General features: G+C 34.8%; 2 protein-coding genes across 12 annotated transcripts; one reads left to right on the forward strand and one right to left on the reverse strand.

The window, feature by feature from the left end:
* Window positions 1–3,876: 3,876 nt before the first annotated feature.
* LOC145589354 (uncharacterized) lies at window positions 3,877–9,400 on the reverse strand. 11 transcript variants are annotated; one of them, XR_014101655.1, is made up of 9 exons: window positions 8,528–9,393; window positions 8,092–8,169; window positions 7,583–7,734; window positions 6,920–6,987; window positions 6,391–6,480; window positions 6,241–6,304; window positions 6,109–6,146; window positions 5,748–5,989; window positions 3,877–4,317 (listed from the first exon to the last, which is right to left on the reverse strand). XR_014101655.1 is itself a non-coding variant. In XM_081645886.1 (8 exons), exons 1-5 carry the CDS (start codon window positions 8,555–8,557, stop codon window positions 6,262–6,264), a joined length of 309 nt encoding a protein of 102 aa, XP_081502012.1. In that variant the 5' UTR covers window positions 8,558–9,400; the 3' UTR covers window positions 3,877–4,317; window positions 5,748–5,989; window positions 6,109–6,146; window positions 6,241–6,261. The 11 variants fall into 11 exon arrangements, 2 of the variants coding, with proteins under 2 accessions (XP_081502012.1, XP_081502013.1); XR_014101656.1 differs by having other exon boundaries at window positions 7,583–8,203; window positions 8,528–9,399; XR_014101653.1 differs by having other exon boundaries at window positions 7,583–8,169; window positions 8,528–9,398.
* A 2,727-nt stretch (window positions 9,401–12,127) lies between these two features.
* LOC145590211 (small ribosomal subunit protein mL103 (rPPR7)-like) lies at window positions 12,128–13,327 on the forward strand. The gene has a single exon (XM_081646960.1). It carries the CDS (start codon window positions 12,128–12,130, stop codon window positions 13,325–13,327), a length of 1,200 nt encoding a protein of 399 aa, XP_081503086.1.
* The last annotated feature ends 3,137 nt before the right edge of the window (window positions 13,328–16,464 follow it).

Consider the following 16,464-nt stretch of genomic DNA (forward strand, 5'->3'; position numbering starts at 1 on the left):
CATACGTAACGGACACTGCCCGTTACGGATGGGCCCTTTTTGCCCGTTACGGATGGCGTTTTTTCCACTAGTGTTAATCTTTACTTGTGTTAAAACCACCTCTCTAACCCTCACTTGCTCTTCTCTCCCTTTCCATCTTCCTTTACATTTTTACACTTAACCTCTATGGTTTATTAAATTTTAGAATCATTTCAAAAAAGTACTTTTTATCACTTCTTTGATTACATTCTAAACAAATAGTCTTCTAATTAAAGTGATCTTCATCTCATTCTTCTTTTTTGAACCCCTTCCTTGTTTTTCTTTTTTTCATTTTCACATTTCTAATTTCTCTCATTTATCTCCTTTGTGACAGTTGTATCTAAATTAAATACTAAAAATGATCTTTTAAAATGCTTGTTCTCACCTACTCCTTCCATTGTCCCAAAGCTCTCCTCTCTTTCCCTGTTTCTCTTCCCCTGACCTTGTCTACTTATTCTTTCTTTGAAAATTATAGGGGTATAAAACTGGCTCCTGGCAAGGGGTGCTCATTGCTGGGTAGCTGTTGCTGTTCAGACACGGATGAGATTCTATACCATATAAAACAGAAGTTCGTTCCAATGGGAAAAAGGCATAAAATCTGGCTAGTGTAGTCTTGAGTTTTCTGAATGTTTTCTTCGGGAAGATTGCTTTGTTTCTCATGAAGTTGTGATAACTGAGTATGGTTAAGTCTTCATGCAGAATATCAAGATCATAGTACCTCACTGAAATTGTATTCTGTTTTTCGGTTTCTAGTAATTTCTTGTAGCATACTCAGTATTACCAAGGTAATGTTTACTTGAAATTTTAAGAGGGTGACATCAAAGGCTAGCATGTTAAAAAAAAAACCCGTCTAAATATGATATGCAACATCCTTTTTGTTCATCTGCTTAAAGTGGATGAAAGCTAAATAACCTAACTTATACCCTGCTAAAGATAATTATGCTCATGAAATCTGATACCATTTTTGTAAAGAGGAGCTAACATGACATCCAAATATTTTTATATAACATGTTGAGAAAGTTTCTTCTAGGATAAAGGTGCAAAAGTTTGTGTAATCAAATTAGATCAGCTATCTCCTGATTTTGGCTCTCAACAGTTTCAAATTGGTATTAGGAACTTAATATTCTAATGTCCTACTTAATCAGCTGCAGCAAAAAGTACAAGACTACCAATTGTAATTAGGAACTTCATTATCAAATCATAAATACAATTAAAGGTTAAGAAATTCATTAGTTCAGATTTTTAAATAGGTATTGTATACAAATGTCTCGCACTTATCAGCAAATACTTCAGTTTGAAGTTATAAGCAAAATTGTTTCAAACCATATGGAAAAAAAAACACACATACACAAAATTTCAGCAGGCCAATGAGTCAATCTATAAGCACAAAGAAATTTTTACAAGAAAGTTTACCTCTAATATCCACACAAAACACATTCTAAGCTTCATGAGCACACCCACCCCAAAGGCCCATCTCTCACATCTCAAAGAAAGAGTTAAACCAGAGATAAGAGTAATTACTTCTATCCATTACCTAGGCTCTGATTCTCCGTGTAAATTGGATTCAGGGTTTCTTGATGTTGACTGGTGATGTTGCTGGCTGCTGACATAACCTGATGTATACAGTGAACCAGGTTGCAAAGACTGATTGAAATCCTCCATTGCTAATTGAGCATTGTCATCGGACCTCACCGACTTTGGATCACAAGACTGCTTTAAAGGCAGACGTCAAACATGACAAGTGCATTGCTTCATTAGCCAAGGATCAATGCTAGAAAGATGAAAACTGTGGCCACATTTGGGCATGATTCTCAACACTTCTTTTTCTTGATAGTCCCCCAAACAAATAGAACATCTGGTCATAAAGAAGGCAATAATAAGCAGTAATTTCTTAGCTGTTCACAACTGAAAGATAACATTTTAACAATGAGTTTATTTTTGGAAATGGTACTCGATACTCACTGTAGATCATCGGTGGAGTTAAAAGCATCATGGTGAAATTTCATCGTGGGTATTGCAGCAACCGCAAACGGTTCAAGGCCATCAATCCTTTACTCTGGCTATCACAAGAAAAGGACACAACAGATGTGTTACAATCAAATTAATTTTAGTCCATTGTTGCAAAAACTGCTACTTTACTTCAAAATAAATATCAAAAATCAAAATTCTGTTAACTTCTATAAAAGCTAAAACCCTATAAAATTAACTAAAGCATCAAGGAGCTATTGCGAGGAGGTGAGGTGAAGAGGTGAGGCAAGGCGACCGAGGAGATGAAGGTGACATATATCAAGACTACTAAGATCATGGAAAGATTGAAACCCCAACCGTTACTATTTTTCTATTTTATAAAAACCCAATCTAAAAGTTGTAACTTTTTGATAGGATAACACAATTTTCTAAGTTGAGTGATTATAATATGACGAAATATCGCCTTTTTGCATTTGACCAACATAAATTCGGTGATAAGACAATTATGTTGGTTTTGGCTCGCCTTAGAGAGGTATAAGAACTAAATTGGTCACAAGTTCAACCGAGGGTTGTGTGCGCGGTCCCCCAATTTGGTGATCTATGCTCAATGATTAATGTGCTTATTTAAACTAAAAACTCTGTATTTTAATGGACCTTTCTTTCTCTCTCTCTCCTTTGCATCTTTCTTTACCCCAACTTTTATAACCTCATATATGATCTAATATGCTTATTTAAACTAAAAACTCTGTAATTGTTTATCCCCAGATTAAGTTGACAACCTTGGATTATAAATGATGGACTGTACTGAAGTATGTATTATTATTTTATATAAACTGACTCTTTATTTGAAGACCAACCGCTATTTTATCATACTTCATATATGAAATATTAAGAACTGTTATAACAAATAAGATAAAATTTAGAACCAAGAGAGTTTCTGCTTTAGATGAGTTTACAAAAGTATTATCAATTAGTTCATAATAGCGTGGTTTCTACTTACATATTGGTTTTATTATGATACTATGAATTCACACAATAATGAAACCATATTATTTTTTTTTTGAAAACTAATGAAACTAGAAATATTGTCATGCATGTATAATTCAATATATAGAGTGCTATAACTGAAGTCATTGATTTTATCAGAACAACAATGGTAGGAAACACAATTAAAACACTGATACTTTCTATTCAATTATGAAATTTTGAATCTCTTTGTATACTATGAAGAATAATTTTAATACATGTAATTTAAACTAAAATAAATCAATCACCAGCTTATAACATTCAGCTTACCAATGCAAGCAAGCATATACTGTATAAATGTTCTGGGTTCAAAACACTTCCATCTTCCAAAAAAAAAACAACAAAGTGTTCATTTCTCGAAAATTTGCTAGCTATCCTTCTTCTTTTTTTCTTAAATTCTATAACCTCATTTTCAAATCTTGTTAATCCTCTTTGTATATATATCACCCCCTCCTCCTCACTATCTCCCTCCTTCCATCCCTCACTGATTTTACCCCTCTCTTCTTCTCCCTCTTTATGCATTTCCAACCTGTACTTCACTCTCTTTCCCTCATCAACGCCCTCCTCTCTTACTTTTGCCCCTTAAATCTTAGTTCATACATTATAGGAAGCCTTGTGTTATTTCCTCGTGATTCTCACTGCTTTAATTCACTCACTTCTTCCAATTCTATACCTCCAACCAACTACATCACTATCTTTTCCTCTTCTTTCACAAGACTTCCAAAATTCAACTCCACATGAGTCAACACATAAAACTGAGATGAAAGTGAGGAAGGTAAACACACAGGACATTAAAAATACAAAAGCAAAAACATAAAAAAAATAAAGATCAAACCAAAATTTTTTAAAAAATACATGAAAATATACAAAACCTCAAACTGTTTATAAGAGCAATAGCCAAAATGTATATATGAACATTTGAGCAAGCTTCAAAACTAAAAAATGCAGAAACCTTTAAGTAGTACACATAACATCTAATTATATTCTACCATTAAGTTGGCATAAGCAAGAGAAGATTAAATGAAATACAATTAAACAAGAAGATTACATCAAATATAGTATAGTCTTAGTATATTATATCCACCAATATACTTAGATTATACTATTTACATAATAATAACATATAACTCAAGACAATTAACCACTTTACTGAATACCACAACAAGTTCTTGTAGACTCGGTTTGATTGTGCTTATGAAAGAGGGGGTATCAGAGACCACAACCACCTTAGGTCTTGCCACCTGCTCGAAGTTCTCCATGGCTTTTCTGATGCAGCTTAGTGCAGCCTGCACTGGCCACATTGACCTACACATTGCATGCATCCACAAAATCTCTCATTAATTGGTGATCCAAAGACATTAAAGTGAGAAAACTTGATGATGGCAATTGGAAAAAAAAAGCCATTGAACATTCAAAATTGAAAGTTATGATTAGCTAAAGGCCTTTCAAATTTGAAAAAAAAATCATAACATCATTTACTTTATTCAGAAAATTAATATTCCATGTCCCAGAACTAATATCTTGATTTCCATGTCCCATTTTTCTTACTTCTTCCCTTCTTTTTTTTGCTTGAATTGTGGATTTGCTAGAGTTATATTCTATTTAAACTTTAAAGTGGGAAAACCCATACCAAGACTGAATAATAAAAATAAAAATAAATCACAATTCAACTAAATGCCTGTACTCTACTGATCATGTGACATTGACTGGTTGGGCAATGATGATTACCATTTCGGATTCAATGAAATAGGGGTATCTCCCAGCATATTTAACCCTGAACCTAGTTGCCAGCACAACTTGGTTTGAAATTTTCCATTAAGAACAAGAAGATCTCATGGTTTAAGATCTGCCATATTGGGGTTCCACAAGGTCACAATTATATTAGTGTTATATTCTAAGCAAAACCTCTAGTTCCTTCCTTTGAATTCAATCAAAACTTAGAGAGACCCGTCATGTTTTAGAACCTATACTGTGTGAGATAGGTATCTAAGTAATTAGTCTTTTCTGAGCTAGCCAGCCAAGAAGTATTGTTGGTTCCTTTTATCCTAGATCTCATTTGGGGTTTTAGTGTGCTAGGTGCTATATTTCCATCATCATCTTCGCCTGGTAAGCCTAAAGGGATTGTAATAGGAACATTGATTATGATTTCAATGTTCATATGTATCTGACACTAACCATGTGGGCATGTGGCATGCGCAGATTTGCTCATGGCATCACAAAATATACCTTGGGCAGCCATGATGCTTCTAAGTTCTGACACCACCTCTACCTCTACCTCATACTCACCCCCCTCTTCCTCCTATGCCCCTTTCTCTATTGTAAAGTTAGTATAGTGATTTACTTTCTTGAGTCTATCTATATCCTACATTGCATACAGAATAAAGTTTTTTGATGGAAAATTCTAATGCCAATTCAAATTATTTTATAGCTACACTATTTTCTAAACTATTATCACTTCAACTTTTCCCTATAAATGTTAGAAGTGATAGAAATGTATCATATATGAACAGGGTAACATATTTCATGTTACTTAAAAAGGAAGGAAATGCAGGGAACTCAAAGCCATAAGTATGTCCTAAACTCCTAACTCAACCAATTCCCCTAGTACGTCTAATATAATAGAATACTGCCAAATGAAGGACTACAATCACTCTCACTTTGTAACCATTGCTTATCCTTGTTGATAATAATATGAAATATTGGTTTCTAAAGAGAAGCTAGCTTCTTCATAGTACCTGCTTGTCAGCATCCGCATGTGCAATGTGATATCTAGCTCTTCACCACCGGGAAGAACAAACTTTACTGCAGCTTCAATACTCTCGGAAGGAGAGATAAGAACTCGCATCAACTCTCCAAAAACATTAGGTCAAAAATTAAGCTCTGGCTTTCTAACAACTCGTAAGCTGCATTTCTCATCTTAGGGTGTACATTCTTCAGGAAAAACTGAGCTGCAACAGCATCTGTTGTATTTTGCAACCTGTAATAAAAGAAAAGACATATCGTGTTAAATTATGCATGGTAAGGCATCAGAGTAACGCAACTCAATTTTGCGATTATTAACAAAGTAATCATACATTGTAACTTCTAGAGCCTCACCTTCACCATTTTCATTACCTCGTTGCTTCAAGGAGAAGCTACATTGCAGGTACAAAGCAGAAGACTCCATTATATTACCAGATAAAGTACAATGAAAAAGTACAAAACTAACTTCTAGAAAAGAAGTCATACATCTGCTCTCTGCATAGCTTTTCACTCAAACCAGTAATTTTGAATTCTTAAGCATTCCTTTTGCCTGTAGCATTGCATATCCAAATGTCAATAAGTTAAACATTGAATCAAACATTTACAAATTGCTTGTAGCACAGAAAAGGTTGATACCTTATTCCAGTCAATAGAATAGGGATCCCTAACATTCTGATTAGCAATAAAAAAAAACAACCACTGGCCCTATCTGAACAATTGACACATCTGTACAACACCAAATACTGAATCAATCATAAAATAAAATAAAATCATAGTAGTTGTTACAAAAATGGAGAATTTTTCGATTGATTTACTTTGCAGGTGGTCTTAACTTATTGAAATAAAATCAGTTTGATTATCAATACAATAATCCAACTTAGAAGAATCATATTATTGGAAAATAAATTACTGATGAACATTAACCTCATTATAAATAATCAAGATTATTAAAACATGCAATCAAATAAATATTAGCAACCAGAAACCCTAAAATATTTCACCACATCACCCTAAAATTACAGAGAGTATGGTCCTAATTTAAGGTAATAACACTAATATCAAAGCCTTAAGAATCCTTAACCTCTAATTGCAGAGATGCTGCTTTCATTAATCCTTAGACTAATACCTTAAAAATCTAAATTAAAACAAAGCATAAGCAATTTACCTGACATGCTGATCATCACCGTAAGCATCTTTTACAGCAACAAATTCAGCATTCAGCTCATCCTTAATCTGTTTAAACAATGAATATTAACAATGTCATGTAACAGATAATTACAGCAAGGGCAGCTAACTATGAAAAATAAACAAACCCCGAGCTATGAGAGTCCAGTAGAAATCGAAAACAAGATAATAAAAAGCAAAGCATAACAAACTGAGCAAAACTAATACTGTTGACCTCTCTTAACTTGTATAAAATATAGAGATTATCCAAACTATGGCAAATTGGTAATCACTGATAGTCAAAACTCTAAATTTCACAGAAAATCACTGATAATTCGAATTTCAGAGAGAAGTCATCAAGAAATGGTGTTAATTAGAATAACAAATTATCCCAAATAGCTCTAAAAATAGTGAAAAATCAATAAAAACGTCTCAAATGAATAGTTTGAGCATAAACTCGAATCAATTTTCCAAAATCAAAAGGGTAACATAATTAAAAGAAAACCCACCTTAAATTAATCATCAGTTTCAATTATAACCAAATATAATTGAAATAAAAAATCTAACAGTTACCCAAACATTTCAATCAACCCCACATCAAACAATCCCTTAAATCCCCAAACAAAACAATCAATTTAATTGCAAAAAACACAGAAAATCTCACCCATATCCATGCTCATAATAAGGTATATTAAAGAGAAGGGTTTCAACACCATCGAAAACCCAATGCAAGCATCCTTTTCTTCGCTGGAAACATTAGCGGACTTCGCGGATTCCAACTCATCTCCGGCAATTCAATTAATTTGATATTTTACACTGAGGAGCAAATTAGTGGAAGACATGATTGATTTCTAGCTTGCTTTGCTTTATTGGTTTGCTATCGCGCTATTTCGAACATCTTTATTCTTTACAAAAAAAAAATTAGCTTGATCGTATAGTAATCTCAACCTAATCAACTGTAAACAACAATCAATCCACTTTTCATGTATGATCACAACAACCTCGTTTATATTACAAATTCAGCAAGTCTAGGGCATTCATACAATTATGTCAACTAATTGACAATTATAATCAACAATCAACCGACAGAATTCCCAAATTCGACAAAATCAACAAAAATTCATGTCAGAAATAAGAACATAACTTCAACACACACCAATTTAGTTCTTATACCTCTCTAAGGCGAGCCAAAACCGCTTCCCTCTTCGCCGCCTCGTCATCGCTTTCATACAAACCAGACTCAACCAAAAACTGAAATTCCAACCCATTCACCTTAAATCACCATCTAATATAACACAGTCAGAGTTCTATTCTTCTGATCAAAATTCACTGCCCACAAAACTAATTAACCAAATTGGTAACTAAATGATCTCTATCTACACCCAATCGCCCTAATTATAAACAAACAACACCAATTTATACATAAACAAACTAACTACTCAAAAAGAATGAAGCATAAACTAATACAATAATCAAAATCTAAAATCAAATTTAGGATACATAAATTCAACACAATGTAGACCCATTAAAACCCAATTCAAAATTAATCAAATCAAAATGTTAAGAAGAACAAATACCCAGAAAAATTAGAATAAAAAAATGAGGTTACCTTAGGTAAAACGAGCACCAAGCTTTGCATAAGAAGAAAGCTTAACACCAAGATCACCTTCAATCTTTCGGGCTTCTTCTCATAGCTCTTCCCACCCAGATTCCTGCAACTCCATACTCGGATCCGATATCCTACCCACCTGAACCGATTACCACAACCCACCCCACTAAATTTGGGAATTTTGCAACTTTTTTGGGGATAATTTTGATTGTAGTGACACAGTTAGTTAGTTGATTTTGTTGAGTGTTTCTTAATTGATGTTAATGAAGGTTTTTCAGTGGGTTTTTTTATTTTTGATTTTTTAAAAAAAAGAAATTGATTTTTCCAATTTAAGAGTGTGATCTACTGATCTATGATCAACCTGGGAAAAAATGGAGGAGAGAGAAAAACAAGATCTGAATTCTGAAATTTACAGGTTGAGTCTTGAGTGTTGTTTGAAATTGGGCTGTTAGCCTGTTAGGCCTTTGGGTCTCATGTTTCTCAGGAACAATCAATTACCATAAACAAGAATCCCTAATTAAAACTAAATATTTAAGAATCAAATCAACAAACCTTCTCCAATTCCCGAGTCTTCTGCAAATCAACAGCAGAAGGTCTCGCCATAGAAATCGGCTTCGTCACTCCAAGTTGCTTCACCAATCTTTCTGTACTCCCCATCCTTCTTCACTCAACAAAATTCTCTCAAATTTTCACCCAAATTCCCAAGAAAAAACCCTAAATTCACAATGATCTATCCTCACAACCAAGAAATAAACCCGAATTTCATAATTAATTGAAACCCTAATGATCAAAACTCAATCACGATCAAACAAATAAAGATTCAATTGAGGAGAGAGAAAGTCAATGAAGAGAGAACAGACAAATGTACACCAAGAAAAGACAGAAACTAAAAGACACTTTTACCCCTGAAATTTTGGTGCTTCAGCAAAGGAGGCAAAGGGCAGGGGCGTAATTTCACTGTTCCTAAGGAACAGTAAATTTGGAGCTCATTTTGTGCTACAGTAACGGTGCTATGGACTTTTATAAGGGTTAAGGATATAGGAACAGATAAGAAAATACATTCTCGACTTGCTCAGAATCATATTTCCTCTTTGTGCATTAAACATATTGAAGTCAGAATCTAATCCAAAGATATTGTCGCGTATCCAATGTTCTACATATTGTAACATTGGAAAGACGGAATTCCAATATGGATTATACAACGCACAAGAACTTGTGAGATTAATCAATAAAAAAATCACTTTGAGATCATTAGTAAAAAAAAATAGGAGTAATATGAAAAAGTTTGTGATACATGCTGCTTTTGAGGACCCTTCTTATTGTACAATAAAATTTCTTGTCATTCCTCCTGGCTTGGAGTAGAACTTGTGCCCAGGAATATGTTTTATACTATATCAAGGGCCCTTCCATATCTGGTGCGAATTAATTCCACTTTGAAGGAGGGGTAGATGAGATTCGAACCCGTGACCTCTATGTCACGTTGGCTCTGATATCATGTTAAAGGACCAACTCAACCAAAAGCTTAAACTGGCAGTTGAGGCCCAGGAATATGATTTATACTCTATCAATAACCATTATTTGCAGTACGGTTAAAGTCTAACATTAAAAAACAAATATACCAAACTCATATTATTACAAATGAAATTGAGGAAGAAGAATTTTGTTAAGATTTTTAACATATTCAATTTCTTAAGAATCCTTCAATTGTGTGAGATTTAGACAATGGCAATTATGATTAATGCTCCCCTATGATCTAAGATACTAGTTATATAGTACGAAGTAAATGTTTGAAGTCATTCTCTTATAATCTCTGTTTCTTATTATGTTAAATTTTGAAACAATGTGAAATGGGCTTGGCAACCCGAACAAGGAGGAGGAGAAGCTTAGGAGCTTCCATACTAAAACCAATTGGCAATAGTAGGAGTTACTCCTATACCCTATAAAGTGGAACCACCTCTCCTCTTTCTCCAATATGGGACACTCACAAGTGGGCTACAATGGGTTTCAACATATTATGTGCAACGAGGACATTAACACGCACTCATACGCAAATTTTGTTTGTGAATATAGATGCATGTGATGAGGAGAAAGATAAAAGAGAGACGACAACTTAAAAATTACATATATGAAAGCATTTGTTACACATTAAGTGTAGCTTCTGTTTTTAGTAAATGTTGCACATAATATGAAGCGGAATCGGTAATTAGATGATGAGATATTTTAATAGCTCTTTAATTTCTTCTTACATATCCTCAAGAAGATTATTGGAATACGAAGTAGCTTATTCAAAATTGAAAGTAGTTATTGGACCGAGCGATACCCGAAATTATCACATGTAATTTGTGAGTATTTTATGACAATATTGTTGAACATTTTTATAAAGCTAGGTCAAATCATTCGATAATTCAAAAAATTTCGAGAAATAGATAGCTTGGTAGACATAATAATAATATAATTCATGCGGTATGAAACGGGGATGGGGCGAATACAATCATAAATCCACCCTCGCCCTGCTAGCATCACCCTAGCGGGTATGGTTTTTATCCATCCCCATCCCCGACCCCCATCTGCCAAACTAGATTCACCCCCACGGATGGCCCACCCCACTCACATCCCTACATGCTACATAATTTTAACCTAATTTTCCACTCTCCCTTTAAGCATTTTTATGTTAATCGAGAAAGAAAATAGCATAGGTTATATAATATTTTTAATCAAGACTTTTGCAAATAAATAAATTAATAAATAAAATTGCAAGAGAATTTTTAGCCAAAAAATAACATTTACAAAATTTCTCATTCTTAATTTCGCCTTTAATGTATAGTTATTAATGATGTTTGAAGATTTCTTGTTATTTTGCATTGATTTCTAAAGTCACATATAACTATTATAAATAAAATAAAAATATTATCAGTATATATATGACTTAAACCAAACCCGGCTTACACTCATAAGGGTAAATGACCCAATTTACATTGACGGGAATCAAAACTTGAGTTGCACTAAGAACAACCAACTCATTTTAATCAGAATCAAACTTTATTTATTTAATTACTGGACTTGAATTAACTCAAACTAAGTTGTTATATTAGCACGACAAAACACAATTCAATTAAGAACTAACTCGCCGAAGAAACAAGACTTGACATAACCCAACTTACAACAAGACTCAAATCCGAATAAGACCCAAAAGGCCAAAGCTTGACATGACCCTGGAGGCCTGGACCTGAATACTTGATTGAACCGCAACCCTCACGGTTTTTTTGGTCTGATATTTGCGGGTCAGATACTTTAAGAGTGAGGAGGAAGGGTAAGGGATCTCCACCCTCAAAGTGTCTCTAGTGGGGATTGAACCCCCAAGCTCAAGATTGAAAGGTGACAATCTTACGATTAGACCAAGCTTAGCTTGGTTACTTGCATTGACTATTGACAACTGTAAAAAAAAAAAAAAAAAAAAAAAAAAAAAAATTTAGGTGTATTGAGTATTGACTATTTGACTCTATTGAGTTTTTAGTGACAATTAAACCTTTTTCTGGTTTGAACGATTATTACTCATTCACTCTCTCTTCAAACCACCAAAATCTTCATTTCTCCTCAACAATGGCGGCCTCTTCACTGCGCAAAGCACTCACACCAAAACCAAGCTCACCCCTTTTTCAACTCTCCTCCTTCTCCACCACCACTCTCTCTCCTCCCTTCTCCTCATTTCGCGCAGCTCAATCCTCCATTGTTACAGAATCAAACCCCACCAAAATCGCCGACATTCTCCTCTCTCAATCCTCCTTCTCCGCCTTCACTCGCTACCGCCCCATCTACCCTTATTCCGTCCGCAAGCTTGCCCGCGCCAATCGCTGCGACCTCGTCGAAACCATCGTCAAAGATCACCTTTCCAAGAGGAAGAAGGTTACTGAAGGTTTCGTGCTTCGATTCATCATGCTTTACTCTGAAGCTGGTATGACTGACTCTGCTCTTCGTTTGTTTTATGATTATGGTCCTCAATTTCATGCTAGTGAAAAACCCTTTTGTGCAATTCTTACTGCGTTGTTGAATAATTCGAAATTTGATGAGTTTCATGAGGTTTTTAATTGTGGTGCTGAGAAAATGTCGGTTTCGCCGAGTGTTAAGGCGTATAATTTGAAATTGAGGGCGTATTGTGAGGAGGGGAAGGTGGGTTTGGCGGAGGAATTGTTGGTGGGGAAGATGGAGGAGGAGTTTAGGGTTTCGCCCGATATTCATTCGTATAATGTGATGTTGGGGGCTTATTTGAAGGGGAAGGATTGGGGGAAGTTTGATGAGATGTTGAAGGAGGTTTTAAGGAGGGGTTTAGAGAGTAATGTGACTACTTATAAGCATATGATTGTGAGATTGTGTAAGGATAAGCAGTGCGCTCGAGCTATGGAGTTGTTGAACGAGATGGTGGTTAAAGGTGTAAAGCCGAATGCTGCTTGTTATAATTGGGTTATTTATGGGTTCTGTAGGTTAGGAGCTTTGGATTCGGCTAAAATGGGTTTGGAGAGGATGATAGGTGATGGGCATGTTGCACCGTCTTCATTGACATATTATACTTTGTTTAGGCATTTGGTGCAAGGAGGAGAGTTTCTTTCAGCATTGGATACATGTAAGGTGATTCTGAAGAGCAAATGGGTGCCTCCATTCGAGGCTATGGAAGGTCTAGTTAAGGGTTTGCTTGAAATGTCGAAGAAAAAGGAGGCGTGTAAGGTGGTTAAGAAGATGAAGAAAAGGCTACGGGGACCTGCTTTGGTCTCATGGGGGAAGATTGAAGCTGCTATTCCCTGGTAGGCTTGTATTACGTTGAAAGTCCAAAATTTATCCGATGATGTCCCCTTTGAGAAGGATGGTGCATTGGTACGCGGCTTCAACAGGTGCTGCCTCTACCTGTCTAGGTTGAGCATTTTGTCAAATTATCTTTAGCTTCTTCTTTTCTAGATTATCTATTGTTGTTGAGCCTATGCTCCTATATTAACTTATAGCTTGATACTCTTTACGTCTTTACTTGAAATGTGGACATGGTTAGCTATTTAAGTAAAATTAATTGCTTATGTCCATAGAAGTAATATCAAAGCAAGGCTTTTCTTTCTTTATCAATTGAAACAACCAAGATCACCAGTATGAGAAGCAAGTGAGTTATATCAATGTTTTTTAGATTGCAATTAGTTCAAATCATTTTTGTAGGCCAGTATGTAGAATTTTTCAAGCATAAGTTGTTGCCTATGTTTCTTGTAATTGTGTATTGGTAATATTGTTTTTTGATTAAGTTAGTGCATATTAAATCTTCTTATAAAGCTAATGATTCAGTAAGTAATTACTAATGACTCTGCACTAGGTTACGCCAGTGGTTTTGCTTTATTGTGTCATTGAAAAGCTGAAAGAGAAGAGCTAACTTGTCAGTTGCAAAGTATTAAAATTTTGCTAGTGATTAGCTAACTTAATTGTATACGTGATAGGTTGAGAACTCCAAATTCACCATTTCAAATGCTAGAAATGTTATTGCGGGTATTTAGTTAGCCCTGCTTTCATATTCTGGAAGAGTATATGAGGCTCAAAAATTTAATCCTATGTATGTTGTCTGGCATGATACATTTTTTTAGCCTTGACAAGGAGTTGAACTTTAAGCATAAGGTAGTAGATATCATGTGTCCTTAAAAAAGTTAATTAGTCACCGAATTCAATCAAGAAGTCGGGGCTAAGAATATCTTTTCCTAGATAAATAGAACTGCTGGTGGTGTCGACCGAAGCTAATTCCAAGAGTAATCAATTGTGGTCAGCAATCTCAGCATAGCATTTAGGGAGTAAGGACAGACTAGAAAAATAAGTGATTGCAATTTCTTACCATCACTGGATTATGGTACTAGATATAGTGAACCAAATTGCAATTAAGTCAGCCGGCAAAAGCAGATGGGGCAGAATAACCCATGAGGATGAGAAATGAGGAAACACTGAAAGTTGGGTTCAGAGAAGTCTAAACTCTGAAGTCCAAGGTTAACACTTAGCAAAGAGTTTAGTGATGACAAATAGCTAGCAATAGGTTTTACTATATAATTAATTTGAAGATATAGGAACTAAACCAAGTTGCTTGTTGCAAACTAATTTTACTATCTTAGAGGTAAAACATGGTTCAACTTTGAAATTTTAGTGTTGCATCAGTTACATATCAGATCCAATGGTTTTGAGTCTTAGTTATTAAATATTTATTTATTTTATTTTTTTGAGACTAATTGGTAATAGTATGACTGAATAACTTCATTAAGTTTTTTTTTTTTTTTTTTTTTTTATTTTTTATTTTTTATTTTTTTTTTTATATCTTACTAATTCAAATTCAGTTAGTGAACATTTATCTGGAGTAGAATCTTTATTATATGGTGATGGAACTGGCTTGTTCTAAATGATTTGTTTTATTATGAGTAAAGCAAACATAGTTGCTGGTGGAATAAAAATTGTTACAAATGCATTGGTTGTGTATCTGAGATATCTGAAAGGAAAAACACAAGGCAACGCTAAGAGAATGTTATTCTGTGAATCCCAACTTGTGGTCAAAGCTCTTTGAACTCTTAGCATTCTCTACGTGTGCTCATAGAGCATAATGGATGTCACTTTGTCTCCATAAAATCATATGCCAGAAGCACTGTAATGAGATAGTAATATTCAGCATTGCTGCTTAAGATGCAATTACATGCAATTACATGCACTTCATGCTACCCTTAGTTATTTTTGGTTTTATGTCATCACTCGTTGATGCCTGCTGAATTGTTGAGCAAGTACTTAAAATCTAGCTCTAATTTGTTGGAATTATCTGTGGCTATCCTGTAATGATGTTGACAATCTTTCTGCACCAATTTTGTTTGAATCTGAAATTTTTTAGTGCTATTCTTGCTCTCAAAATAAGGAATATTTGTATTTGAGAAAGGTACATGGCTAAATTTCCTGCCTATGGAGTCATACCAGTGTCTTGAAAGACTGATAATAGAGAAAGATAGAGACTCGGAGAGCTTGGGAGAAGTTGGGAGAAGTTGGGGTGGTGTTCAAGAGCTGTTCGCCTTTGCTGCAATACTTGTCCCTTTATTAATTTTTCATTTTGTGGACTATGTTTTTCTGGAGGATTGGAGCATCTCACTGCCTTAGAGGAACTAAGTTTAAGCAGATGTTATGATCTTTAGGCCATCAGAAGAGAGACAGAATGGCATAGGGTTTTTTCCATGGACTTCATCACCCACACCTTGAATATCCAGTATGTTCCACAACTGGTGAGTCTACCTAACTGGATGCAGTTCTTGTCCTCCCTTCAATCCCTTTCTACTACTGATTGCGATGCCTGGAATCAATGCTGAATGCAATGCCCAAACTCGTTTTGCTCACGGAACTGTGTTTCCAACTATTTGGTAAGGTTGGAGAGAAGATACCAAAAAGATCCCCTTGTAGAAGACTGGCCTTGAATTCAACACTTCCCGAAGATCGATTTTTACAGTAATTCAGCCTCATAATATTTTTGGGTCCTGCTAAAAGTTGCAGACTGGTGTTCGTCAAATTATTGTACTGAACTTCAGTTATGATTTCTGACTACAAAAATTTGTACTGTTGAACCTCTTAAAATGTTGGGACCATTGTATTCATGTCTTTCCATAAATCTGTATCAAGTCTCTATTATTGATAGGCTTTATTTACAAACAGGCTGCATTAGTCCATGCAATTTTATCATTCCTTGAGTCTCTTCCTTCTTTCCCTCTGTTTTCAGTGCCAGAATTTTTTGCTTGTGAGTGTTGATATGTTAGTTAAGTTTAGTTTAGCTTTCTGGTGTAGTTTTGAGTAAGTAATTCCAAATTTTCAGTAACAGCTTCAAGAATGCTTATCTGTTGGAGCACCAGTTCCATGCAATAAGTAATCATTATAACATGCATGAAATTATAGCATATCATACACAG

The sequence above is a fragment of the Chenopodium album genome, chromosome 17 (genome assembly GCF_948465745.1).
Source record: "Chenopodium album chromosome 17, dcCheAlbu1.1, whole genome shotgun sequence".
NCBI classification, from domain to species: Eukaryota; Viridiplantae; Streptophyta; class Magnoliopsida; order Caryophyllales; family Amaranthaceae; genus Chenopodium; species Chenopodium album.